The sequence below is a fragment of the Falco peregrinus genome, chromosome 14 (genome assembly GCF_023634155.1).
Source record: "Falco peregrinus isolate bFalPer1 chromosome 14, bFalPer1.pri, whole genome shotgun sequence".
Taxonomy (NCBI): Eukaryota; Metazoa; Chordata; class Aves; order Falconiformes; family Falconidae; genus Falco; species Falco peregrinus.
The window spans coordinates 5,432,852-5,459,179 of record NC_073734.1 but is presented as its reverse complement, the minus strand read 5'-3'; the positions used below and the strand labels follow the sequence as shown (position 1 = coordinate 5,459,179).

Genomic DNA, 26,328 nt, shown 5'->3' with positions numbered 1-26,328 from the left:
AGAGCTGGGCTGGTTCAGCCCGGGGAAGAGGAGGCTCCGGGGAGACCTTAGAGCAGCTTCCAGCACCTACAGGGGCCGCCAGGAAACCTGGGGAGGGGCTTTGTACAAGGGCCTGTGGTGACAGGACAAGGGGGGTGGCTTTGAGCTGGAAGAGGGTGGATTTAGATTAGAGATGAGGAAGAAATTCTTCCCCGTGAGGGCAGCGAGGCGCTGGCCCAGGCTGCCCGGAGCAGCTGTGGGTGCCCCATCCCTGGCAGTGTCCCAGGCCAGGCTGGACGGGGCTGGGGGCAGCCTGGGCTATGGCAGGTGTCCCTGCCCCTGGCGGGGGGGTGGAACTGGGGGGGCTTTAGGGTCCCTTCCAACCCAAACTGTTCTGTGATCCCTCTCAGCACCTCAGAGACAAATACTTTACCCAAGGGACCTTTCAGATGCCAGAAGAGCAAGACATTGCTTAACTCCCACCTTAAAAACCTTCCCCCAATTTCTCTGGCTGGAAGGCAAAGGCTGGCCAGCCCCCAGCACAGCAGGCCACAAGTGGCCAAGATGCACCCCTGCACCCACCCCACCCCCCGCCTCCAGTCTTTCCATCACTGCTAAACACTTGCATGGATTTAAAACCACGACAGTCCTGTAACCAGGAAAAAGAGCAAATGGAAGTTGAAGCTTGCTTTCATCTTCAGAGGGGCATTTTTAAACCTCAGACAGAAGTTTGCCTACAGAAAGCCTAGGGGACACATACCAGATTAGCCGAAGGGAGAAATTCAGCAGCTGCAGGCAAAGCAAAGCAAAGGCACCAGCTTTCTCAGCTCAAGCCCTGAAAACATGAAGCCATGAACCAGAACTTGCTCAGACCACTGCATTTAATAAAAGCTCTGAGATGCTCCCACTAAATGTAGCATTTCTTTCCCTCTCTCAGCTGCAGTAATCTCCTCTGGACACCATCACCTCACCCAAGAGGCAAGGCATGAAACGAGCTTTGGGGTTTCAGCTAAACCTATTGTGGGCTGAACTAGATCTAGTAATTCTCTGTTCCTCGCTCCAGTCTGCACAGGATGCTGGAGCGAGGTCTGCAGCTCACCCACACGGTTGAGAACATGTTCTCTTTATGAGGGCAGACAGACCGAGCAGCGTGGATTTCCACCACACAACCTGCTCAGTTTGACTCGCACCGCTGCCTTTTGGAGCACGACATGCTATTTTTGGAGTGGTTACAGGCCACTGAGCCTCTGCAGGAGCTGGGATCTGCTTATGTTACATGTAGCTCAGACCTCTACACCGTGGGACTCCTGGCTGTGCCCCAGAAACACTCCCTCCAATGGCTTATGGACCAACCAGGACAAGACTATCTAAGGAAAGCCCTGCTCCTCAACCTGCAATACAGTTTACCATCACAACAAATGCATTCCAAGACCAACAAAAGGAAACTTTCAAGTTAACCAGACATTTATTAGCATCTATGTAGGTGGAGAGGTTGTTCCAGTACATAAGCAACGAGGTCACACACAGGTGATGGAATCATTTCATATTCAAGCAGGGCAGGTTCCACTGAGTTGCTTCATTTCTTCCATTCATTCTTCTCAAAATCCCACTGGGAACTGATGCCCTCCACAGGATTGACCCGCATGTCCAACATTCTCTTCGTCTGCGCTGACAGCCACTCATCAGAAAAGGTGTGCGGAATAGGGCCATACACTGCAATTCAAAAGCAGGCGGAATTACATCGTGATACAAAACAAGCAACTTGGGAACTGAGGCGCAAGTTTCACCAATGAAAAGCTTTTCCTCCCAAAGCCACCAGCGCCGATCATGTGCATGCCATCATCTGCTCCAACCTACGCTCCCTACACCCAATTTCTGAAGCGTTCAGCTCACACCAGGTTCCCGCTAGCCCTTTCGTTTATCGGCAAAGGCTCGTACCAAAACAACAGCCTTTGCCTGCTTTTGCCACAAGTAGACGAAGCCTCCCGACGGAGAGCAGCTCATTTAGCTGCACGCTCTGCCTTACAGCAGCTGGAGGGCTCCCTCGAGGTAGGATCGTTAGCTGGGAAGGAAGCCAAACATGGCAGAAACCCAACTGTTTACTACCAAGCTTTTACGACAGCAGGTTTCACAGAAATGGGAGGCTCTGGGATCAGTAGTATCACCACTCTTCCCCCTCCTTTTCCTCTCCTCCCACCAAAGCTCTCTCCACCACCTTCACCTCTCTATGACTCAGCTTCCTGAATATTTACATTATATACCTGCTGACTGCCGTTAAGTTACAACTCCAGAATTGAGTTTTCAGAGACTAACAAACAGCAACTGCCAGAAGGCCACTGGAATGGCTGTTTGATACACCACTGACCCCACAGAGCAGTTTACAGAGAATTCTCTCCTTTCCAATCAGGTATCAGTTATCTTGCTCTCCATTTGAGAGTTAGCATTGTACGGCATTTACTTACTAAAATGTTTCTGCCAAAGGAGGATGAGCCCAGTTACACCAAGAAAGAACAGTACTCCACCGAGGACGGTCTTCCACTCGTTTGTTCCTCTGTTCATTTCTGCATAGCTCTCGTTAAATTTGATACGATACACTGCAAAAAAGCATCAAATAATTTCTTTGACTTTTCCTGCGACTTGCAGGCAACACACCTCTCTCCAGAGGGACATGACCGAAGCCTAAAGCTGATCAAAGGGGAAAGGGTGTTAGAAGAGCTTCTGAATTAGGTGGCCTCTCCCATGCCAAGACCAAGGCACTTGTGCCAAAGTAAATGAGCTGTGTTTCACCATCCCCACATGTATTTCACCCCCCACCAGGTCAGTGTTAGTCTCCATTTCATAGATTATTGTGAAGTTGTGCAAGAGTTGCCTTAGAGGCCTGACAGAAGGTGAAAACTGAGCTCTACTTCCCTCCCTCCAATTCCCAGTACAGTTATTGACCACAAAGCTTCCTACCACAAGTAATTTCAACAGGAACACCTGCATCTCAAAGGGTTTCTCTCAGCTTTGCCACTAAGGTCCACAAGCTTTTGAATTTCGTGCTTATGAACGTTTGAGCAGTCCCCAGAAGATTTTTAAACCTTCTCACTTTGACACAGGTGGACACAGCACTGCTCACATATCAGGTTCTCACTTACATACCATAACGGCAGCTAGAAAAGATGATGCAGTTTTATTTGCAAGTCAGAACGCCTGCTTGGCACTTTAATTAGCTGAAATTTGGTAATGATAAGGTCAGCAGTCATTAACATTCAAATACACAAGGTTCATTTTACTCAGCTAGACTAACAACTGCATATTGTTGTAATAAAGATTATTTTCTGGCTTGTTGAAAGCAGAAGGGAATCAAGAAATAAATATAATTATCTGATTTCTGGAAGAGGGAAAAATTACCAAACTTGACTTCAGGTACATAACAGACACCACAGCAGGCACTTCAAACTTTTTGAAACCCCACCAAGGATCCCAGGAACACAAACCACTGATCTCTGCACAGGAAGCTCCATCGTAATTAACAAAGCTCCTTCATGGCTCATGGCTCTGCTTGCAGAGCCATTGGAAAGAGCAGGGTTTAACAGCTGCCCTAGCAGGCACTGTCTGTGGTGGTCTCTCTAGTAAAAGGTGTCAATAATGAACATGCAACAGATCAGAACACGTTGTTGCTAGCTGTAAGGTTACTTAAAGCCCTGGGTACCTACATTCAACTTTCTCATCGACGGACAGAGCAGTCCAAGATGCCTTTTCCTTCTCTTTCAGCGCCTTCTGCTGAGCAGAGAGATCCCTTACAAAGGCCACTTCAGGGAGGGGAACGTCACGACGGTCGACATAGGCTGGGAGACTGAAATCCTCTGCTTTGACAACACCAGCTGCACATGGGAACAGAAGAGACACCCGGTCAAGCTTCTGAGTCCTGCGCAAACATGTCTCACTGGTTACAATACAAAAAATAAAACAGCTCAGTCAAAACAGTGATGACAGTTAAGGAATACAGGAGGGAAAAGGCTTGCAGATGAAGCATTTAAAATGGGTGCTATTTTAAAAGCATAATAAAGCAGAAAGGGGATTGCCATAAAAGGTAATATCCAAAACTACTTCATTAATGTCTCAGTCATCTCCGTTTCTAGCTGTCACACTGATCACCTCCCCTACCAAATATTGAAAAGCCCTGTTTTTCCACTCTAGTTTCTGCCTGGCCCTCGGCTCCTGCTGCCTCCCCAGCAGCAGTCAGCCCAGCCTGCATCTCTGCAATGCCATCTGCTGGCACAGCCCTGCTCAGATCTCCTGTCACCAGGCAAAGCACCAGCCTCACCAGCCCCCATCTATCCCATTTCTTTCCTTACCCAAGCCCCAGCAGCAGCTTTTTGTGTTCTTCTGTTAAAGTGGGTATTTTTATCACCCTTACTAAAACACCAAAGCAGTTGCCACCTACCATGTCCATGCGCTCTCACGCAGATGGAGGTGGAAATGGCTCTCTTCCCAATGAGGCTGAATGCCCTGGCAGCCAACATCCTGTCGGCACAAAACAGCAGCAGGTAAGTCAGTGTCAGGTGAAGACATCAAACACACAAAGGTGAAATAATACTATTTTCCACTAATCAGTAAAAAAGAAAAACCAGTCTAGAGGTTTCCGGTCCCTTCTTCGAAGGGCAGCACATCACACCAAACCGCTCTGGGCTTTTCTAGGACATTCCCCCATTACAGCGACCTGGATCAGCCTTTCTCTCCCTGCTTTCTCCCACAGCCTCCTACGTTTGAGCTCAAAGGCATTCCCTTGTTCAAGTCAGTCCAAGTCAGGTGCAAGCCGGGAGCCCCAAGCAAGCCGAGTCCAAACACGTCTCACATCCAATAAGGAAACATCTCAGCAGCAAACAACACTGCCATCTCCGAGGGCAGGGCAGACACCTAACGGTTTCTCCCACAGACTCGGGTGCCCATGCAAGGCTCGCCGGAAGCAGCGCCCCCGCTCCAGGATCCGGGTTTCTCATGGTCCCCTAATCCCAGCCACGAACCTCCACGCGAGGTGAGCGCGGAGCCCACGGCCCACGCCTGACCTTGGCGCAGGGAGGCGCTTCCCCCACGGTGTCACCCACGGCGGTGACGCCTCCCACCCGTCCGACACGACGTAACACCGCCGATATGACGCCGCTGCGACACGGCACAGCGCTGAGGCCCCTTCAAGGGGAGGGGAAGGCCGCAGCTCTCCCCCCTCATCACCCCCCCCGGCCCGGGCTGCCCTGGCCGCCCGCCGCCCCGCGGGGCGGGTGGAGGAGACGGGGAGGGCTCGCCCTGTAAGCGGCGGGGAGAGGGCAGCCCCCGTACCCCCCTCCCAGCCCCGCTGCCCGCCGCGGCCCTACGACCTGGCGACCGTCCTCTACGCCGGGCTGCGACCGGAAGGAGCTGCCGAGCGGAAGCGCGGTGCACGCCGGGAGGCGCGGGCGAGAGAGAAGCCGCAAAGGAGCGGCCCCCGCCCAACAGGCTGACGGGATGCGGGCGGACTGTTTCCCCTCGACTTTTACGACCGCGCCGGCGGCGCTTGGCGGCAATTGGCGGCAATTGGCGGCCTGAGGGGAGGCGGCGGGGCCGGGGCGCGGTGGCCGTGGGGCTGTCTGCCGTGGCAGGATGAAACTGACCACTCAAGCTTACTGCAAAATGGTGCTGCACGGTGCTAAGTACCCGCACTGCGCCGTGAACGGGCTGCTGGTGGCCGAGCGGCCGTCGGGTGCCCCGCGCCGTGACCAGGCCGGGCCCCCCTCACTCTTCGTCGACTGCATCCCGCTTTTCCACGGCACCCTGGCCCTGGCGCCCATGCTGGAGGTGGCTCTCACCCTGGTAAGGCTCTCGGCCTGGGAGCGGTGGGCTGGTGGGGGTCGGCTCCGGGTCCTGGCTGAGCTTGGGGGTTGCGGCTGGGGCGAGGAGGGGCTGGTGCAGAGGGAGCTGGGGACACTGGGGTAGCGCTGCCAGCCTGTGCTAGCGGCAGGCAGGTCTGTGGGGTGAGTGGAGTGTGTCCAGAGTGGAAAAAAAACCCGAGACTTGTCCACTGTACAACTTTCTGCTACAGAGCCTTGTAGTTTTGTCTAATTTCTTTTCCAGTGCAGCGAAACTGCTATTTATATTGGTATCATTATCCCCAGATCACTCCCAGAAGGAATGTCCTTATTCTACAGCAGAAAGAGCTTTTCCCAGCCTACCTTTAAGATACTTCAAAGCAATATTAGCTAATTGGAAAAGGGCATGCTTGTCTCCAAGAGTGTATAGGTGTGCATTAAGTGTGTATTTCATGTACTATCCCCATTTATGGAAGCCGTTAGCCTACATAGGAAGGAAAAATGGAGTGTATTCATACTGCAGGGCTGGCTTGGGTTTGAAATCTCAGTTGGGATCTTGCACGCTTGCTGTTGGTTAGGTAACCATGGGATAACCAGGGGCAGCCAGGCACTCCTTGTTACGATACCTTATACCTCGCCATACCTCGCCCACCACTGTGGAAGAGCCTTGCAGTAAGTCATTGTGGGATAATCCATTTCCCCCTGTTGTCACATAGGCAGGATGAGGATGATCTCTGGACTGTAGGGCCAGTGCTTTCCAATCTCAGTCCCCCTGGTCATGAGGACTGGGAGCCATAATTCTTTGGGCCACGGCTCCGTCCCACCTGGCATTTGGTGAGAGTCCCTTTGTCAAAATCATTAGGTGGACAGAGTGAAACGTGCTTGGATTTTATTGTTACAGGGAGTTGGGGTGGGCTGCTGCAAATCTAGAGGCAAAGTAGTACTTTGGCACCTTCACTGTAGGTGTAGCCACCACTAAAGTGGGATCCAGGTGTTATGTGAGCTCTGGACTTTACTATCCATTTTAAGATTTGTCGTCATTAGTAGATGAAAATCCATCTCTTATTGGTATCCGTAAAAATAACTAATTTCTGATTCTTCTAGACTACTTGGCCTAAATGTTCCTCTCAGTTTAATAGATCACTTTATCAAAAAATATTGATTTGTAAATAAATTCCGGTTTTCTCCAGTTGAGATAATGTGATGGGAATGTTGGGATCTTTCTGAAGCCTGGATATGATGAAATACAGCCAGAGGCATAGGAATGGCAGCTGAGCCTGAGTCCTGGCCATTTAAGTTTGCCATACTGCTGCGGAGCACACAAAATTTGTCAGTCTTAAATATATTTACGCTGCTGTAACAACACCAGGAGTAACACAGAAATGTATGCTGCTAGTGTAATCTGTTTCTGCTTAGGATTTTTCTCATGTAACTGCTTGGGAAAATTTAATAATACTGTTTATAATTGCTTTAATGTAGACAAGGCTTGACTGTACCTTTTTGAATGATGGTAATTTGGTTTTCCTCTGGGAATGAGTACCCGGAAGTTGATAGTGGAGTGGAGAATAACATGTATAACAGTATATTGAAAGTATGCGTAGGGTTTGACTTCAAATCAGGGTTAGATGTCTTTCTACAGGGTTGTTGACAGTGAATTTTCCTGAACTTCAGGCCTTCAGTGTAGTTTTGTAGTGTAGATCTTGCTACAGGATCAGATTATTAGGAAGTTAATCCTGTTTCTTGCAACATCTGAAATAGTCTTGCCACATCTACAGTAAGCAAATCATTATGGAACCAAAGAAATGGCAGTCTTACGTCTTTGCTCTTGGTTTTTGATACAAAAAGTTAAGTTAAAGATCAGAAACCCCTGGCATTTCCCACATTAATTAGGACCTGCTAAGACATATTGTGGTTTGCAGTCACATTTGGTGATTCCTGTGATACTTGGCAGCTTTAAAACACAGCACTTGACAAGAGCCCGAGGCCTTTTGCTCCTGTTCATTGTTTAAACAAAGGCAAAGGTGTCAATAAATAGTGGCACTGAAGCTATGAAAATTGGATTTTATTGGTTTATGGTTTAACAGGAGGGCGCTCTTGCCTATTCCATGCAACATAACGTGTGATTACTGAATAAATCAGTGGAATTAGCACAGTTGGAACTCAGTGTTTGTAGCGAAGCGCCTCTGTTTCTAAAGGATTTCAAAGCTTTAGCAGGTTTTGATGGGATCTGTTTCACTTCGAGTTCAATTCCTGCTGATTCTTGGTCAAGCAGTGGCCTGGTTGTACGTGTGAGGGTTTTCTAGAACCACCCCCACAAGTTTCACCTCTTGTTCTCTGACCTGAGTTATCCCAGATATCCCAGTCAAATGGGGGCAATAGGCTCCAGATTTAATTTGAAAATAGAGGGGATACTTTCAAACAGGCTTGTTCATGTGCTAACTTCTAAAAATTGTGAGCAGTGCTTTAGCATCAGCCTAGGTACAAGAAAACAACAAAATTAGATTTTATTAAACATGCAACAGTGCTTGAGGGTTTGTAGCTCTGTAGGACAGAGCAGAAGTGTGTGCATTTAATTTGCACTTTGGCTTGTCAGTTTGAAATCCATTTCCAAAACAGAGTCATTAAAGAAAAAGTGAATTAAGTTTCACATAGGGTTCTTTTGTGCCTTTGAATTTCTCAGGTAATTGATGTGGTTTTGCAACCACATCTTCTAAAAAAAAAAAAAAAAAAAAAAAAAAAAAAAAACCCAAACCAAGCAGCACTTCCCCCTTGTTCGCATGGCTGGCTCCCCACCACCTGGGACCGTGGTCAGAGGCAGTAGGGGACAGCCTTGCCCCTCCCAGGACTCTTCCAAACCCCCTTGCCGCCCACCTTTGGTGGCTCCAGTGCATCAGAGGGCAGGCCACTTCTGATTTTTCAGGGATGACACACGCTGTGTGGAAGCAAAATACAATTTGTCCCCTGTTGGCTTGCCCTTGTCAGGGCTGGGCATGACTAAAAATACCAGGGGCTTAATTGATGCTAAGGCTACCTGTAGTGATAGTGCCACAGCTAGAGAGTGTTTGGAAATTGGAGGTGGATACAGCTTTAATTCCAAAAAGATTTCCCCCCCACCCTTTTTACTTTTTTTAATGGAAGCAGTTTTTAATTACTACTTAGGGAACTGAGAACTTAAAAATCATACTCTTTTTTTTAAGACCTTTTTCGATACGCAACAAAAATTGATTTAGATCTAAGGTTTTTAATTTTTAAATTGGTGGGCTTTTTTTTCATTATTATTAATTTTAGTATCTGGGCTTCTGGCTTTAATGCTAAGCTTTCAAGCCACTAAAAATTAAAACCATAGTCCTAAGCCCTCAAAATGGGTTTGTAATTGAAACAGCAGTTGACCCTCAGCTATAGCAGGGCTACCCAGCTTTTTTTTTTTATTTTTGTTATATATATATATCACGTAAATCCATGTCATCCCTTGTAGAAGAGGGATTATTCACATGGCTTGATTGTTCGTTTATGCAGTCTAATACTTTAATTACAGCTAAAAAACAGAGATTGATTTGATTTAGAGGATGCGACAGGTCAGCATCAAATATATTTTTGGACTCCATTTTAATATAGCTGTTGAGGTTTTTTTGATACATGCTCTCTAGGGACTGCAAAGGAAAATTCTAGCTGCTTTCTCCATTTCTGTCTTACAGGGCTCTGTATTATGCTGACTTGATATCCTCAATTATAAGGGGAAACATCATATATATATATATGTATTTTCAAAGCAAGACAGACTCAGCAGGAGGAATTCAGATCCAGCGTAAAGCTGAAAGAACAGCAGTGTGCACATGCTGAAACTGCACTAAAAAAATATCCAAAAAAACAACAAAGCTACATAAAGTTTTATACTTGTGTAAATCAAACATTGTGTAGATTATATGCAAAGAAATCCATACTTTTAAGCATATTAAATAAGGAGGAACCCTCAAAGAAAAACAATTTTATTGCAAAATCCTTTTGTGACAGAGTGGGTTGAAAAAAACGGTAAATGAGACAGCCTTTTGCTGCCTCACGTTTACCTTTTACCTCAAGCTTTATTTTCTAATTAAGGTTAAAAATGCTTACATTTTAACCTGGCAATGTTACATTAGAAGTAAAATCAACAAGCTCTTTTTGAAATGACAGTACAGTCACACATCCACATGGTGAACACTTTCTGAAGTCTGTCAGATGAACACTAACAGAAAGCAGCCAAACAGCAATAGGTAAGGCCTAGGCTCCTCTCCCAGGCAGTGCTGCTGAAGCTCTCTCCCAGTCCTGTCATTTGAGTTTAGGCCAGGTTTTGTGTAAGGTAACTTCTTGCTCTTTTGCTCTATTTGGTTAATGTTTTCCACCGTTCTCTGAATGTTCAATTTGGTTTCTCTGTTCTAGTTAAATTAGCCAAACGCTGTGTATGAGTGCGGGCATAAATATATATAAATATATATTTAAAGAAGCACTTGGCAAAAATTTGTAATGTTTCGATTGCAGTTTTACTTGCAGGGCAGGCATGAGATTTCCTTAGTTCTGTGGGGTTTCTTCTTTTTTTCCCTGGGCTTAATTGTTCCAATTGCTTTTTCAGATTGACTCTTGGTGCAAAGAGAATAGCTACGTGATAGCTGGATATTACCAAGCAAATGAACGCGTGAAAGATGCCAGGTGTGTTGGTGCAATATTTCCTTCTGTTTGCTCTTTTATGTTGTACTTTGTACTCTGCCAACAAAAATCATCGACATAAATCATGCGTGTTGATTAACTTTGACAACTGTCATCTGGTTTCACATTGTCTTTGTGGTGCTGGTGGATGTGGCCTTTGTTCAGGTGCAGAAACCCCAGTCTTTCCAGAATCACTCTTCTTTAGTGGATACTATAAAAGGCCAGTCTTTGAATGACTGCCAGCCAGTTTAATTACAGTTGTCAGGGAAATGGCCAAAAATTCACAGGCAGCTTTGCTTGTGCAGCATATATCTTGTAAACTCAAATGACTCTGAGTATCTTTCGGAAAGTCTTTCAGAAGTGACCTAATTCTTACTAAACTACTTAATTGTCTCCTGAGTTTTACCGAAGCGTTTTCTTACGTGGTAAAGGGATGCTCTTGAAATGGAAGACGATGTCAGTCAAGCAGCAATATCTCTTTTCACTTAATTTTCCCAAGATTAGTCATTTTCTTTTCCCCTGCTAGCTAACTCAGATTACTCAATAAGCAATAAGGGGACCTTCCTGTGGAGCCACAAGGCAATTTTAGATATGTGTATCAAATATTTTCCCCTGGATCTATTAGACAAATCCAGTATCAGGACTAATGAGGGTACATCCTACTTGCATCTAAAACAAGTATGAACAGCTTGTTTAAAGTATTATGCTGTGTTCCAGTTACCTTGTTAATCTATATCCTTTGGTCTCAAGTATGTTTTTTAAGTAAAACTTGTGACTGCTAAGGTATCTAGCAGGGATAAGGGCATTATTTGCCCTTTCCTTTTAAGGGAAATAAGTCTGCTGGAGACATTTTTAAGGAGAAGATACAGTTTGTCTGTTCTATTTGAGGTTTGAAAGAATATCACAGTCTTTCTTTTTTTTTTTTTTTTTTTAAACTCCCAATTTCATTTCTGAATATAGCTGGCACCACATAGAGATTGTAATCTTTGAAGCACGGTAAAGGTTTTCCTCTAAAAGATTATCTGGTTTTGGTAGAGAAGCTGGGCAGTGAGCGGGTTCAAATGGAGACTCAGTTTCTTTTTTAAATGCCTGCCAGGGCAAAGGTGGCTGTGGTCTTTGGTCTGGTGGAAGAAGGTAGGAGAAGGTTGATTCCACATAAAATCTGCAGTGAGCGTTTTGCTGTTCAAAAACCCATTGCCTAAGCGTAGCTGAGATCCAGATCGTGTGCTGAAGAGAGGAGCTGGGGTTTTCTTGGCCTTCTGACTTCAATCAAATGTAGCATCAGCTTGATGTCTTTTTCCTGTTTGTAAGCATGCAGTGTAATTCTCACATCTCTTTAAACATATTTCCTGCTGGTTTCAGCTGAAATGTCATGGTTCGCATAACACAGTTACTTTTACCTTCTGCTGCAGTCCAAACCAGGTTGCGGAAAAGGTGGCCTCCAGAATTGCAGAGGGCTTTAACGATACAGCGCTCATCATGGTAAATTACTTCATTTTCCCCCACCTCTCTTTCTGAACTGTTAATGTTATGACCATGGTGTTGGACTAGCCATTTAACTGCTATTCTCTGGATCCTATAATAGTGAAGTAACTAATTTGCTCTTTCCTTCCAAATGCTCAGGGGAAGAGATGCAATGACGTGTAGCCAGTGAAGTTCTTAGTAAGTCTGCAGAGAGACTGCAGTTAGCTCTCTGTCATCTCAAAGGAAGTGGAGGCCTGAGCTTATTCGAGACTTTAGACCCCCTCTGTGACTTAAACTCTTGTCTTTTATGACTCAAATGGTGCTTTGCCTCCTTACTGCAGTGACAAAAGGTGTTGGCAATTCAAATGTGAAAAGTTTGGCTCACTTGAAGGTAGAATAGTGGACAAGTTAGTGTAAGGTGCCCTGTCGGTAAAAACTGACTTTGTTTTTTATTTCATCTCTTTACTTTGGATCTTGAGGAGACTAAGCTGCTGTTTTTCTGTTGCACAGGTTGATAACACCAAGTTTACGATGGAGTGTGTAGAGCCTGCCATTCATGTGTATGAGCTTCACGAGAACAAGTGGAGGTGCAAGGACCCACACATGTGAGTAAACTTCACAGAGTTTACTTGTGTTGGGGTAGTAAGGAAAAACAGATTGCGGGGTTAAGGGCAAAACTTCGATTGTAGCTGAGTGACACTGTACGGGCAGTGGGTGTAGCTGACAGTGTTTTTAAAGCTGTTTTTTGCTGTAGTGGGAGAGAAGAGCTGGCTTCTGCAGCCAGGCAGTGGTATGACCACACTGCAGAGTGTGGCTTAATTTCCAGAGAGGAGGAGGAGGTGAATATTTTCTTTGTGATTACTATTTATTCCTGGTTATTTTATGTCCTAGTGATTTTTGTGAAGATTGGACCGAAGCCCAGAGAATCGCTGCATCTCTCTTGGACAGCAAGTCATACGAGTCGCTTGTAGATTTTGATAATCACCTGGATGATATCCGGAATGACTGGACAAACCCAGAGATCAACAAAGCTGTCCTCCACCTGTGTTAGAGAGGTTTCTACTGACTAATTTATGGGCATTCCCACTATGTACTGAAGAGAGAAAAGTGCTATTTTTGAATGTAAACAGAATATTCAGTACCTTGTGTGGAAATCTGACTGATTAAAAAGGAGTGGCATGTCACATTGCAGAGTGATGTGTCCATAAGCCATTGAATCTTTTTTGTGAGATTCATTGGAAGAACTGCAAAACTGTCAGTTACAGCTGTCCACATGGACGCCCTCCCAGTTGTAGTGAATGTTGCTCTTCCTTCGAAACCAGAACTACTTCTGCTTGTCCCTACTGCTGGTATCACAAAGTTTTGACTAAGCTTTTCTAATCTTTAGAGAGGTTACTTTTTAATGATTTCTGGAAATAACTTTTAAAAAAACCCTCAGTCGTGTCCTCAGATGAGAAATTTTAAGGTCAAATACATAAAATGTAAGGTTAACAGTTTCTTATGGCCTGGAAATGTATATCTGTCGGCACAGTAAAATGCAAACTGCTGAGGACAATGTACCGTACTCACGTGTCACCTGTTTTGCAGTGGTTTGGCATGACACAGCTACAGAGAATGTGTTAAAGCAGTATTCCCAAACGCTACGGTGATTCCTGCTCTCCATAGGCATACAGCCACAGTTATTGCTGGAATATGTTAAACCCAAGGTAAAAACAAATACTAATGATTTGTAAAAAGAACTGGAAGTATAGTGATGAGTCTGAATGTCAGTTCTAGAGCAGTTTGGGTCTACAAAAGAAGAGGGAAATACCTTATTAATTTTATGCAGCCTTTTGGGGTTTTATAAACCGATCTCATTTTCAGCTGGTTCATACGGTGTCCATTTAAGTAGGTCTGAAATGCATCTCTCCAAGTTGAAGGCAAGCGATCTGAGTATGTTGAGTGAAGGAGCCTAGATATAGTCTAGTTCAGCTCCTTTCTAGCTTTCTAATTAAAATTTAAGTTATTCTTAACTTAAGTTTACTGGACAATGAAGCTTGATATCAGAGTAGTACAGTTCTTTGGAAGTCTTGTTGCCTTACTCCTCCAGGTTGTTTGTCAAACTGTAGTTAAACATAGCCTCAACCTGCAACAGTTTTTCTAGATTTCCTTTTCTTCCTACCCAGAAATGTTTTTACAAGGAAGATTCACTTGTCCACCAAACAATCTGCCTCTCTCCAAGTTCCTGCTTTTTGCTCAGTTTTCTAATTTTAAAACACAGGATGAGATTGTCAAATCGTCTTGGCCTACCTCTGCTTCTATTTCTATAAGCACAAGTTTTACTCTTGGTCTTGCCAAGAGATGGAGTAAGGCTGAAATCCCTTTATGAAGCAGTGAGTAGAATCAGGATGCCTCTGTTTGGGTCCTGCTGTGGAGTTCCCTGCAGTTCAGATTCCACAAAGCCACGAGGTGAGGTCTGAGGTTCAGCTCCCTGTCTGAGGAGGAGATGAAGGTTTGGACAGTTGAGTTTGTCTCCCTGCTATGCAGTAGTAAGGTGTGACAGGCATTACAGAAGAGATTGGCACTTGGTAGCTTTTCCTAAGCATGAGTCAGGTAGGCTTCCGGGAAAGGAAAATGTTTTCACTTGTTGAATGAAAACATGTGTCTAGCTCACAAACAGCAAGATAAACACATTCCAGTGGCTGTTTTATTACACGTCCATGGCTGTATGAGAAGATATCCTGGAAACGGCAGTGCTCTGGCAATGTGTGTTCAGAGTAGACCCTGCAAATCCCACACTGCAGGAAGAAGGCTGTTGTCTTGCTTGGTACAAACACCTCGTGAAATCTCACCTATTGTTCTAGAGGCAGATGTTATCTTAGCAAGATGTGTTGCCTTAGTATGTGAGATTGTCAGCCAATGCTGCTGTGTAAGCTGGTATGTCTCCTGAGCCACAGGAAATGTATTTCTTATTCTTTGTAACTAGATGTCATTAATCAAGCTTTGATCATATATATGCTAATACAGTGTAATCTTGCAGTACTCCCCCACCTCACCCGCGTAAGACAAAGCAAAATGTATATTACCAGTCTGTAACCTGATAGAAACGCTCCCTGTGACTAACTGTTGAGACATATTTCTGGAAGGGGAGCAGCTTTTGATGCTTTGTCTTTCCCTTTTTATCTTCTGTTTGCTTGTAAATGAGGTCCTTCGAGTGTTTTGCCACTGGTAGAAGCTCAGGCTGGCTTTAAGCAAAAAGGACTAGCACTGCGGTGCTCAGGTCTTATCTCACCTGTCCTATTTGCATTGAAGGCTGGACAAAAGGCAGCAATTTCATAAAGCCAGGCAGCCTGCAGCCGTGGTGGCTCTTGTGAAAGAGTGAGGAAGCTGCCGGGCTCAGCAAAGGCTGTGTTCCCCTCTCCTGCTGATGTACCCAACCTACCTGCAGGAGCAAATGCTGGTTTCCTGGCCAACCGATCCATTGGATTCATCAGAAGAATTCCAGTTAACTCCTTTTAAAACTTCATGGGGGGAGAAATCTTGGAGAAGACATCTGTGTCTCTGTTGCTGGAGCCCTCACTATAGTGGGGAAGACAGCACTAGGAACAGGTGTCCTCTTCTTCCCCCCCCCCCCCCCCCCCTTTCCTTTTTGATCCTTTTAATTTTGTTAGCAATTAATGATATGTAGCATTGATTAATTATTATTTTTTCCTTGCTCACCAAGATTTGCATATTTGGCATTTCTCTGCCCATACATTCAATTCCCAGGACGGTGCCTCAAGCACTTGGAAGTACAAAATCATTTATTCCCATGTGGGATTCTTTTTTTCTTTTCCCCTCTGCTCTCAACCCTAATATTTGGAAACGGTGATACACAGAGCCCGCAGGTATCTGAAAATACCAGTACAAAGTGCTCGGGTACCTGTGTGGCAGGACATACGCTACTCTGCTGGATGCTTGCTTCAGATGCTTTGGTTGCAAGGGGGAGAACGAAGAGCCTTGAACATGTGTTGCTTGAAGTGCCCATTTGGCTTGAAATAAAAGATCAGAGTGACCTGAAACCCAGCTGCCAGGAGCCGTGTCCCCAGGTGTGCCGCTAGCTGATGGCCCAGGACACTTCCAGCTGCAGTCAGGAACTCCATGTGCAGATCCAGTTTGAGGAACTGGGAAGGGTGCAGAGTTTGGGGGGCCTGTAGGTGTTATTTTCACCAAGAAGTGAGACCACCCTAAAATTGCTTGGAGAACCGGCAGCTGGCTGGGGCGGGGTGCATGGTGGAAGTGGTCTCTGCTCCTTGTGGCTCGGGCAGCATCATGAGCAGGAAGAGCAGATCCTGGCAGGAGCCAAGGGGTGCCCAGTCAGCTGTTCTCGGGGGGGGGCTCACAAGTGAGGTACCTGTTTCCCAGGAGTGCACTGATGCTGTTTTCCCTCTGAGCTCATTGCTGCGTGTGTATATGAGAGCTCTGGGATGTTGTTTTTCCTTTCAGCAAGTGAAGCAGTCTGCTGCTGGAGTTCCCCTCCCATCTGCCAGCTGAGCTGCTCATGGGATGTTTCCTGGCCTCTGTCAGCGTGAAAATGAGCAAAGACCTACCACGTAACCTGTTTCAGCTCATTAAATCTGACGTGGGTGCAGGAAGCAGATGAGCAGTTCAGCTGGCAGGACGGAGGATCTGCAACCTCTTCACCCAGCACAGCTGGAGCCAGGGGCAGACAGATGTGCGGAGCCCAGCCGTGCTCGGCATGGCGCTGCGGAGATGGACCGTGAGAGGTGGCTGGCTGCCTGCCCCCAAGAATTTCTTATCTAAGTGGCAGAGATGCACGCCGAGGAGAGGTGACAGTGACAGATGCAGGAAGCAAACTCCAGTCTCTCTGCTCCCTGGCTGGAGGCCTAATCGCGTCACGCTGCTGCTATTTGTAAAACGTCTCAAGATGCTGGGGCGAGGGTCGGAGGGACAGAGCACGTGAGTGCTAATGGAGGAGGCTGTTAGCGGGGTGGACTTGCGGTTGACTGCAGCTTGGAAAATGGCCTCAAGGGGAAATGTGCTCAGTGTGCATTTGTGAGCTCTGCTTCTAGTTTGTGTTTTAATTCAGCTCCTGGAATGGGGCTCAGTCGCCCACCGTTGAGGGTAGGAGCTGTAGCGAGCTGGTCTGGATCGGGCGGACCAGGCTGGGCAAGCTGCTCCTTTCCCATCCTGCCCAGGCTCTGTTACTCCCAACTCAAATTAAACATCTCAATGCATCATACTCCTGCGCTGCAAACCCCTCTTCTGCTTTACCCATCGCCCTGCAGCTAGCCCTCCCGCAGCAGGCAGCGATTTCACTGTGCCGAAGTATCCGCTGAGGACTTTATCGATTTATTTTTATTTTTATTTTTTTTACTGTCGCTTTTAGACCACATTTTCACCCAGCCTTCTCATCCAAAAGTGCACCCTAGCTGCGTATTTTCCTTTGGTTTTCAGCCGTCGCCCTGTGAAAGGCGGCAGACGCAGGTTCGGAGAGGACGGAGGCAGGTCACTGGTGGGGGTTTCCAGTAACGGGGCCACATGAAAGGTGACAGCGGTCCCCGCTCCTGCGTGGCTGTGCGCTGAGCTTGGTGCTTTGCAATCTGGCTGGAGCTGCGATGAGGGAGGCAGGGAACGCTGCTCTTAAAAGATAGCCGGTAGGTGGGCTGGGGGTAACGGGCAACTCCTTGAGTGCTTCCAGGCAGCGCCGCACCGGCTGCAGCGTGGCAGCACTTTAGCTGGATGCGGGCAGGATCGGTGCCAGGCATGTCCCGGTCTGCGCAGCATCAGCCCATGAAGGCCAAGAGAAACAATGCAGCCCTTCCTAGAAATGCGCTCTGGAGCTTAAAAGATGGACCTAATTGAAAAAATGTATCAAGGCTGTACCAGGGGATAAAAGGGAAAGCTGAGCCGAGATTAACCTGGAGCTCAGCAAGCTGAGAAGTGCGGCAGCCGCGGCCAGGTCCCTAAGCCAATTCCCAGCCACGGCCTCCCAGCCGCCCGCTGAATCCATGCCCGGCAGGGAGGTGGTTTGCTCTGGATGCAGGTCTGGCAGGAGAGCCCAGCACGCTCTGGTTTTGTGCTTCAGGTATGTGCTCGCTTTCTGCTTTGCTCTCTACCCCCTGCCACAGCGGCTCCGGGCTCGCTGTTGGGTGTGCTGGGTGTTCTTCGGGGTGTTTTCTGCCTGCACGGTTCCTGCTGGTTGTTCGGTCTGCTGGTCCTGCCAAGAGCCTGTGCCTGGGGAATGCTGGAGCTGCTCCAGTTTCCCCAGAGCCTGCATCTTCAGCTGCTTCCTCGTGACATCCTCTTCCCTCCCCACACCTGGCATCCCCTCTGGGTATCGCTCGCCTGCCCTAGGTGGCTGCAGGGCTCTGGCAGGGACTTTCTTTTCCCCTCGCAGCACCTACTGCCTTGTTGCCACCTCCAGCTTCAGCAAGTCCCATGCACTGGCCCTGCAGCCCCCTTCTAGAGCCAGGCTGGGACCAGCCCTTTCCCCTGCTCGGGCCAGAAGAGACCTGGGACAGAAGAGGGGAGCAGGTGGCCTCGTTGCTCCAGCAGCACGGAGCCAGGGTGATGTGTCGCCTGCGTTAGCAAACCCTGGGACTCCATGACCCAGAAAGCTGCTTCCCCTCCCTCCTTTCTGAAACAAACCCAGGTGGTGTCAGCAGGAGCAGCCCCGCGGTGAGCTCCCTGGGCTCTGGTCTGCCCGGCCCTCCAGCAAAAGCTTTTCTTGTGGTCAGTTTACAAAACACATCCCTCTCCCTGCAGTTCCTCTGGTGTCTGGGAAGCCATGAGCTCACCCTGCCCTCCTCCTTCCAGGGCAGTTAGGAGGCTGCCCCCCATCCTCACCCCCTCCTCGGTGCTGCAGTCCCACCCACCCTCCTCTGCACCAGGGCAGGATGGGGCCGGTGGGTTGGGGAGCACTGAGCCTGGGGGCAGGAGCAGCCCCACTGCCTAAGGGCCACAGCCAGAACTGGAAACCGGTCACCAACCACATCAGAGGACCGCCCAGCGTGGGTGCTTGGACTGGGGACAAGCCTGTCCCCAGAGAGTGGAGGTGGCTCCATACTGACCCACCGAGGAAGCTTTGTGAGCCCATCCTCTTCCTCCCCCTGGCCAGCTGGCTCTTGGCGTTTGGCCAGTTGTCCTGATGTGATGCTTGGCGATTCACAGCCCCAGCCCTGTGATGGGCATTGGGAGCTGCTGGGAGGGATGCAGATCAGAGGTGAAGCTGCGTGGGGGTCTCACAGTGCCCCTGGAGAGGGGGTGTCTGGCCCATTGGGCTGCTTCTGCGCTTGGGACTGGGATCTGCCTAATGCTGGTCACCTGGTAGCGACCGGGGCTCCGTGCCGGAGGGGCTCAGGGCCGTACCCAGCCACCTTGAGGTGGCCAACCCCCACCCTATGAGCCTGCCCAAGAGTGTCTTTGCTTCCCAGCCCGTGGGGAGGGCGGGAAGGGGTATGCGATGCTGTGTTTGTGCCTATCCGGTGTCACCGCACCAGCTGGAGCAGTGCTGCAGCCCGCAGAGCTAACCACAGTTATTTTAGCAGGCTGATGTTTATGTTTACCTCCCCTGCTGCAGCAAGCCATCACTTTCGGTCACACGCAGGTTTTGCAATAACTGCTGCTCCGGGCCAGGCTAATTCCATCCCTCCTGGGTTTGGGGCCGTTTGTTCTCCCCCAGCAGCAGCAAACAGGTAGTTCTGGAGGGAGGTATCAAAACAGGTAATGTGGAGGGGGGAATTTCTGCTGCTCAGACTGGATTTGTGCTGCAGCGTCAGGGCTGCTGGTGTGGGGTTCCTGGCCCCATGGGGTGCTGCGTGCGCTGAAGCTGGGATAGGATCTGAAGAGACTAGGCTCTGGGTTGAACTTTGTCCCTAGTCCTCTTGGGACTTTGCAGCTGAACGGGCAAAAAAACCACACGAACCAGTTACTTTGTTTTTCTGTTGCAAAGCTGGAGCCATGGGTGGCAAACATCTCTGCCCTTGCCTCTGCCCAGGGCTGGGGCTGCAGCTAGGGCTGGAGCCTGCCCCTCGTGCTGTCTGCCCAACCCTCGAGCTTGAAGCTTTGCAATAACCCAGTGATTTGATGAATTGGAGTCGTCAGATCAGGAAGGAAATCAGCCCGTTCCACATTTGTGATTTTTCGCTAAATGTGGCAGGACCAGGCCAGCAGAAACTGGAGCAAAACCACCCTTTTCCCCTCCCTGCTCCTCTTTATGCCCGTCCCAGCAGAGTTTGGTCTCGTGCGTGGGGCTCTGATCTTGTCAGAGACCTCCCAAGCTCCTGGGATCCGTTCGCTCCGATCTCCGGGTGAAGTTCAAAGCTTTCCCTTCGTTCCTGCCGGCAGCCGTGGGGTGTTTAATGTGCAACTGGCATTCCCTGCACGCTGGTGCCCTGGATGTGAACCACTGCTTTTCAGCTCTGTCTGAAAAGGAGCCGTCTCAGGGCCTCGCCTCTTAATTGTGGAGGAGGTGAACATGAAAAAGCCTCTGGCTGCTTTTAACGCAGGCAAAGGCGGCTGCTCCAGAGGTAGAGCCTTTGCCCGGGGAATCCTCACAGCAGGGTGGTACCCAACCAGGAGCTCTCACCCTGGGGACGGTGGGAAACGCTCTGCCTGGTGCTGTTCCCACTGCTGGGCTGCTTTTTGGGCTGGCAGGTCTGACGGGAAGGAGGAAAGACCCTTCCTGGAAGCTGGAGATGATGAAGATGCTCCCAGAGGCTGGAAGCATCACGCTCTCTAGACATTACAGCCTCAGGGATGCCGATGGGTTCTGTCAGAGCTGGGTGTAGGGGCGTCACAGCAAACTGATACTTGCCTTTCTAGGCATTTGGTAGCCCCTCCAATTGCTTGTAGGGATGCTTGGTGGTCCAGGGCTTCGGCTGCAGGCGAGGGGCACTGCTGCTCCTCTCTCTCAGCACCGGGCTGGGTTGTGCAGCAGGGTGAGAGTAAAGCAGCACTTCCTCATCACCCAAGGGCTTTGCTGGGCTTGGATGGGGCTGGAGGGGGGGGCTGCAGGGGAGGAGCCGGGACTCAGCTAACCTGATTAACCAGGTTAGAAATGAACCTTGCAAAATTCCAAGCCGTCTCGCTGCAACCTCCTCCCACCCTCCCAGGGCACGGCTGGTCCTGAGTGGGAGCCCCCCACCCAGCCTCACGGCCCCACTCCCCTCCTGCATCCAAGAGCAGCCAGGCGTGGTGGGGAGGTGGGATGCAACGGCCGGCATCGTGCCTCCGGCTCCCGGGACTGGGTAAGTGTCACCCCCTCGGAGCACCGCGGCCAGCTTTGGCCCCACTCTCCCTCCCCAGTGCACCCCCAGCCCCGCACGCCGGCTGAGCATCCCCCCTCCGCCGCAGCACAGATGCTGCTCTAGTGACGCTTGCGATGAGTGTCTGGGGGGTTTTGGAGCATGAACTCCTCAGGAATGCAAATACTTCTTGGCCTGGTGCTGGCAGGGGGGCAATTGAAGCCTCAGCAGCAGCCAAAAGGAATCCTGCTGAAACACCAGCAGCCAGGGGATTTCTCTACCCAGGCATCTCCCCCAGCACTGCCAGCAAGCAGTGCTGGTGTCTGGCCACAGGGCTAAGAACCAGCAGCGGTGGGGAGGGGTCTGCTGTGCCCTGCGAGGGCTTGGCCACAGGGGTCTGGTCCCAGAGGAGACCCCGTCCTGTGCCACGGGGCTGAGTGTCCCCAGCACAACCCTCCTCCAGCCCCGAGTGCCTGGGGTGGCTGGTGGTGTGAGCCACAGCAGGTGGCAAAACCCAGAGAGAATTTGCCTCAAAACAGGTTTCTTAATATTTGGGCGGCTGCCACAATAGCTGCAAAGGGGGAGTCCCGGGGAGGGGGGGGGGGGGGGGGGGGCTCTGCTCCCAGCCCTGGAACGGCTCTCCAGCCGTGGGGGTGTCATGGCTCAGGATGCATGTGGGGAGCTGATAAAAAAAAGCAGAATTAAAACCAGTAGTGCAAGTCCCCGCTTCCCCTTGCTGGCTGCTGCCGGCCCACCTCAGAGCTGCTTGGAAAGACGAAGTAAAGCCGTGGTGGAGGTCAGGCAGAGGGAGCGGAGGACTTGGCTCTCTGCAGGCCCTGGAGCATGGAAGAGCCAAAATGAGTCGCTGCCCTCCATCCCAATAAGCTTTTCCCAGCAGCTGTGGACAGGAGGGATGCAGATTTCCCAGTAAAGGGGTTTTTGCCCAGGATAATTTTGAGCATCATAAAAAAAGTGGTGTCCCACAATGGGAGTCATCCACCCAAAAGCTCTCGGGGCATCAGTGATGCCCAAACGGAGTAGGACGGCTTGTTTCCCAGCAGCACATCCCCAACTGCCACCAGCTGCTCCGGCTGAGCCCCGAGGGATGCAGCCCCGGGTGCAATGCTGCAGCCGAGCATCCCTCGATTTCCTGCGTGTGGGCTTGGGGATTTCTCTGCAAGCACCGGTTGCCTTCAAAAATAACAGCCTGATTCATCCTGCTCATGACCTTATCTCCTGCAAGTATTTGCAGCACTGACTGAAGCAGCAGAGAAGGCAGGATGGGACCCTGCAGCTGACCAGGTTCCTTCTCTGCCCTCCCAAAAAGTTCCTCCCAAAACTTGGCGGCTGAGATTGAGTCACTAAAAAGACATGACATCACTGGCGGTTTTTGCTACCGAGCAGCTCTGCTTCCTGTTATGCCCAGACGCCCATAGAGAGACATATATATATACATGCGTGCATAGGTGCGTGCTTTTAGCCAGCGATCAAGTTCGCTCTCCTTCCTCCCAGCGTCGCTTCCCTCAACCCTTGCCTCTCTTTTGTAGTGCCAGCAGCGAGGACCAGCGGTGAGGCTGGAGAGCTGGGTCCTGCTAAGAGGATGAAAATATGGGGCTCAAGTTATCCTGCCTGAAAGGTAGGTTTGGGTGGGTGTCGGGGGTCTCTCCTGTTTCATGGAGGCATCTGGGGAGTGGTTGTACATGGAGGAGCTTTAGGTGTTTCTGCCATGGGCAGGACTGATGTGGTTTGGCATCCTGGTGGCTTTTAAACAAGTCCTACAGGTGACCTATTGCTCATGCATCACCCCAAAGCTCATTTCTCCGTCCCCTACCCCGGCCCCATAAAAACATAAGGGTCCTATCCTGCATCCTTTGCTCTGGAGAATCCTTGGGCTGATAGCATCCCTTAAGGAATCAGGTGGGGTTTCCTCAGAGGTGGAAAAGAGACAGCATGGATGTGATGCTCAGGATATGGATGGGATGCTTGGGGTGGGGTACCCCAGCTCCTGGCCTCTGGGCTGGCCCAAACATCCTTCATTGCTCCACTCTCCCCAGGGATATTCCAACCCAGGCACTTTCTACCCTGCTGCTTTCCCCCCAACTTTAATTTTCTTAATGGAGTTAGGCTGGGGATGGCGGCAGTGATGTCTGCAGAGAGAGGAAAGCGGGAGCTTTTAATGCTCCTGGCCTCGCTGCGCTGGGTGAGCAGGGCAAAGGCTGGATATCGCATCTCCCATTAGCTCTGCGTCCCAGCGCTGACCCCTGAGCAGCTCGTATTAATCATCCTTGGGATCATTAAGGATGGCAGCTAATGAGCATCCCTCTCTGAGATGCAGAGCTGCCTCCTCCCTGGCTTTTCCCAAGCCCAAACCCTAAGTGAGGTGCTGGCTGGGAATGGCTTTGGATGCGTCATCAAAAAAGAGATCTGTGCCCCCTCCCTGTGTCAGTGATGCTGTGGGTGGGGCTGGTGGTGTGGGGTCTGGGGGATCTGGGGGTCCCACAGAACCCCCCAGCCCAACATGGTGTGACTGAAGAGGGGAAACTGAGGCAGCCAGGGTGTCCCTGTCCTGCCCCAAATCCCCAAATCCAGAACAGAGCCCCAGAATCCCCCACCCCCCTGCCTCCAGACCCCTCTGACGAGCTTGGAGTCTCCAATAGAATAAAAGGTGCCCCCCCCTTTTCCAGCTCCCTTACATAAGGCAGGGCTTTATCCTTAATTAAAAAGAGATTAAAAATATCAGTGTCTGTCCCCTCCGGGCATTTTCCTGCTTGGGAAGAGCTGAAACCTCCCTGGCTGCCGCCTGTGCCACGCGGGGCTTTTCTTCTGATTAAAAAAGCAGATTAAAGCGATCTGCTCCCCGGGGGGACGGGCAGGCGGTTGGGGGGTGGGGGGCTGCGGTATCCACCTCTATTGGACACCCCAAAATCCAGGGTGGAGAGGAGGTGCGAGGCTGCACCTGGCTGCTGGGTGTGTGTGTCTGTGTCTGTGTGTGTGTCTCTGTGTGTGTGTGTCTGTCTGTCTGTAGATTCTCTAGCGGCTTGTAAGGGGTTGAGCCGGACATGGAGGAGGGCAGGGAGGTAGGCGATGCTGCAGCCCCACACCTGATCTTCTCCTCCACCCCCTCTCCCCTTGGTGCCCCCTCTTTCTGCAGGCTTGAAGACATGCGTGAGCAGCGGGAACGGCAGTGACAGGAGCCCAGCGGCATCCCCGGGCGAGAAGCATCTGCATGTGCCCTCCATCATTGTCACGCCACCCACGCCCACGGGGACCATGCTGTCCCGCGAGGCCCGGCAGGCGGGGGGACCACCGCCCTGCAGCCAGTGCTGAGCACCCACCGGGCTGTGGGGGATGCCAGCCGGGCAGGATTTGTCCCTGCTTCGCTGGGATGGAGCCACAGCTGCCAGGATGCGAATTGGGCAGATCCAGCAACCCAGGGCTGGCTGGGCACCCACCATACGGGTGGGTTTGGACACCAGTGACTGCTTTTTCTCTTTTTTGCTCAAATGACTGGGGAGGGGGCAGCACCCAGCGGCTCCTCCCCAGTGAATAAACCCCCCTGGGGCTCTGCACCCTTTGATTTGGCACCCGCCGCCTCCCTCGGGCTGTGCCAGCAGAGTGGTGGGTGGGTGTCCCCCTCAGTCCCCCCCATCACCACCACGCTGAAGCTGCCCTCGTGCTGACGGGTGGCCAAAAGCGGGGTGCAGCCCGCCAGCCCCACCTGGCCACCCAGATAGAAGGAACCAGTTGCAAACAGCACCAGAAAAATGAACTTGGTGTCGCCGTCGCCAGCAAGCCGGCCTCATGGCCCCGCCGGATCGGCCGCATCCCGGGGAGGGAGCCGGAGGCGATGCTTCCCGGGGAACGGCGGCACCAGGAGCCGGCGGGAGAGGCGGGAGTGTGAAAGCAGATGGAAATTTAATTTTTTAATGACAGCAGCAGATGGCAAAAGACACGCAAGTGGAGTCGCAGTGTGGTGGAACCATTTATAGAGCGCCCGGCAGAGCTGCGGCACGTGCTGGCGGCACCACGGGGGCTGTGTGGCTAACGGATGGGGGGACAGGGTACCCTCCTCCTGCAGACCCCATGGGAGGTGGTCAGAGGGTCCCCGAGGCTTGGCCCCCTACTCAGGTCCAGGGACAGCCCTAGGACAATCCTCACCCCAAGGATGGGGGTAACTCCCATGGGTGCCCTGGGGCTGAGCCCAAGGTGGCTGGCGGAGGGGGGGGGGGGGGGGGGGGGGGGCGGGGGAGAGCTGGCATCACCTGGGGGGGGGGGTCTGTTTCCATGGTGACCTGCAAGGCAGGCTGCAGCCCCCCTGAATCACCCGGGGCAGCTGGTGCTGGTGGCTTCAGCCGCTTGGCTGGGCTGGATGTGAGCAGGTGGAGAGAGGGAGGGAAGAATGAAGTGATGGAGGGAGACGGGGAGGGAGGGATGAAGGGATAGAGGGAGGGATGGAGGGATTGAGGGAGGGATAGAGAGAGGAAGGGATGGAGGGAAAGAGGGAGGGAGAGAGAGATGAAGGGAAGGAGGGATGGATGGGGGGATGGATGGAGGGAGGTAGGTATGAAATTAAATGATGGAGGGAGGGAGGGAGGATGTGGCACATGGACAAACAGTAAGAGGAGGGCTGATTGCTGCTCTAAAGCATGGATGAGCGGATGGAGAATGAGTGGAGGCCTAGATGGGTGGGTGGGTGACTAGATCGGTGAGTGGAGGGATGGAGGCATTGGTGGGTGGATAAGGGCATGGGTGAGGGATGGACGAGTGGATGAGTGGGTGGGCTGATGAGTGGAGGGAAAGGACGGTGGGTGATGGCAGGCCCCTGAACTTGGCTGGCTGCCCAGGGACATGTGCGCAGGCGGGAGGATGCTCAGGCAGGGCGGGGGGGGCACCCCGGGCCCCGGGGACATGCACCCACGGTGGCGGGAGCCCCACGCGAGTCCCCGCGGGGCGCTGCCGCTCCCGGCCGCCAGGGGGCGCCAGCGGCGGGTGCCGCGCACATGCGCAGAGGGTGAAGGGATGGGAGGGGGCGCTCTTGCCCCCGCGGCGCCCCGGCAACAAGTGCGGAGCGCTGATTGGCCGAGAGCCCCCCGGGGCGCACTGGGATTGGTCCCTCTGCGGCTGACCCAGACCTCCCCCAGCAGGGCCCGGCC

At 51.0% G+C, this 26,328-nt stretch overlaps 2 protein-coding genes across 4 annotated transcripts; one reads left to right on the top strand and one right to left on the bottom strand.

Moving 5' to 3' along the window:
- Positions 1-1,425: 1,425 nt before the first annotated feature.
- Positions 1,426-5,470, bottom strand: LOC101917805 (cytochrome c oxidase subunit 4 isoform 1, mitochondrial). 3 transcript variants are annotated; one of them, XM_005235473.4, is made up of 5 exons: positions 5,337-5,470; positions 4,409-4,488; positions 3,678-3,845; positions 2,442-2,573; positions 1,426-1,692 (listed from the first exon to the last, which is right to left on the bottom strand). In XM_005235473.4, exons 2-5 carry the CDS (start codon positions 4,485-4,487, stop codon positions 1,556-1,558), a joined length of 516 nt encoding a protein of 171 aa, XP_005235530.1. In that variant the 5' UTR covers position 4,488; positions 5,337-5,470; the 3' UTR covers positions 1,426-1,555. The 3 variants fall into 3 exon arrangements, with proteins under 3 accessions (XP_005235530.1, XP_055674656.1, XP_055674655.1); XM_055818681.1 differs by lacking the exon at positions 5,337-5,470 and adding an exon at positions 4,989-5,012; XM_055818680.1 differs by lacking the exon at positions 5,337-5,470 and adding an exon at positions 4,882-4,905.
- Positions 5,471-5,513: 43 nt separating this feature from the next.
- Positions 5,514-25,137, top strand: EMC8 (ER membrane protein complex subunit 8). Its single transcript, XM_027783881.2, has 8 exons — positions 5,514-5,808; positions 10,411-10,487; positions 11,897-11,966; positions 12,459-12,553; positions 12,840-13,654; positions 16,413-18,015; positions 22,723-22,811; positions 24,327-25,137. The coding sequence occupies exons 1-5, from the start codon at positions 5,599-5,601 to the stop codon at positions 12,997-12,999; spliced, it is 612 nt and encodes a 203-aa protein (XP_027639682.1). The 5' UTR covers positions 5,514-5,598; the 3' UTR covers positions 13,000-13,654; positions 16,413-18,015; positions 22,723-22,811; positions 24,327-25,137.
- Positions 25,138-26,328: the final 1,191 nt, after the last annotated feature.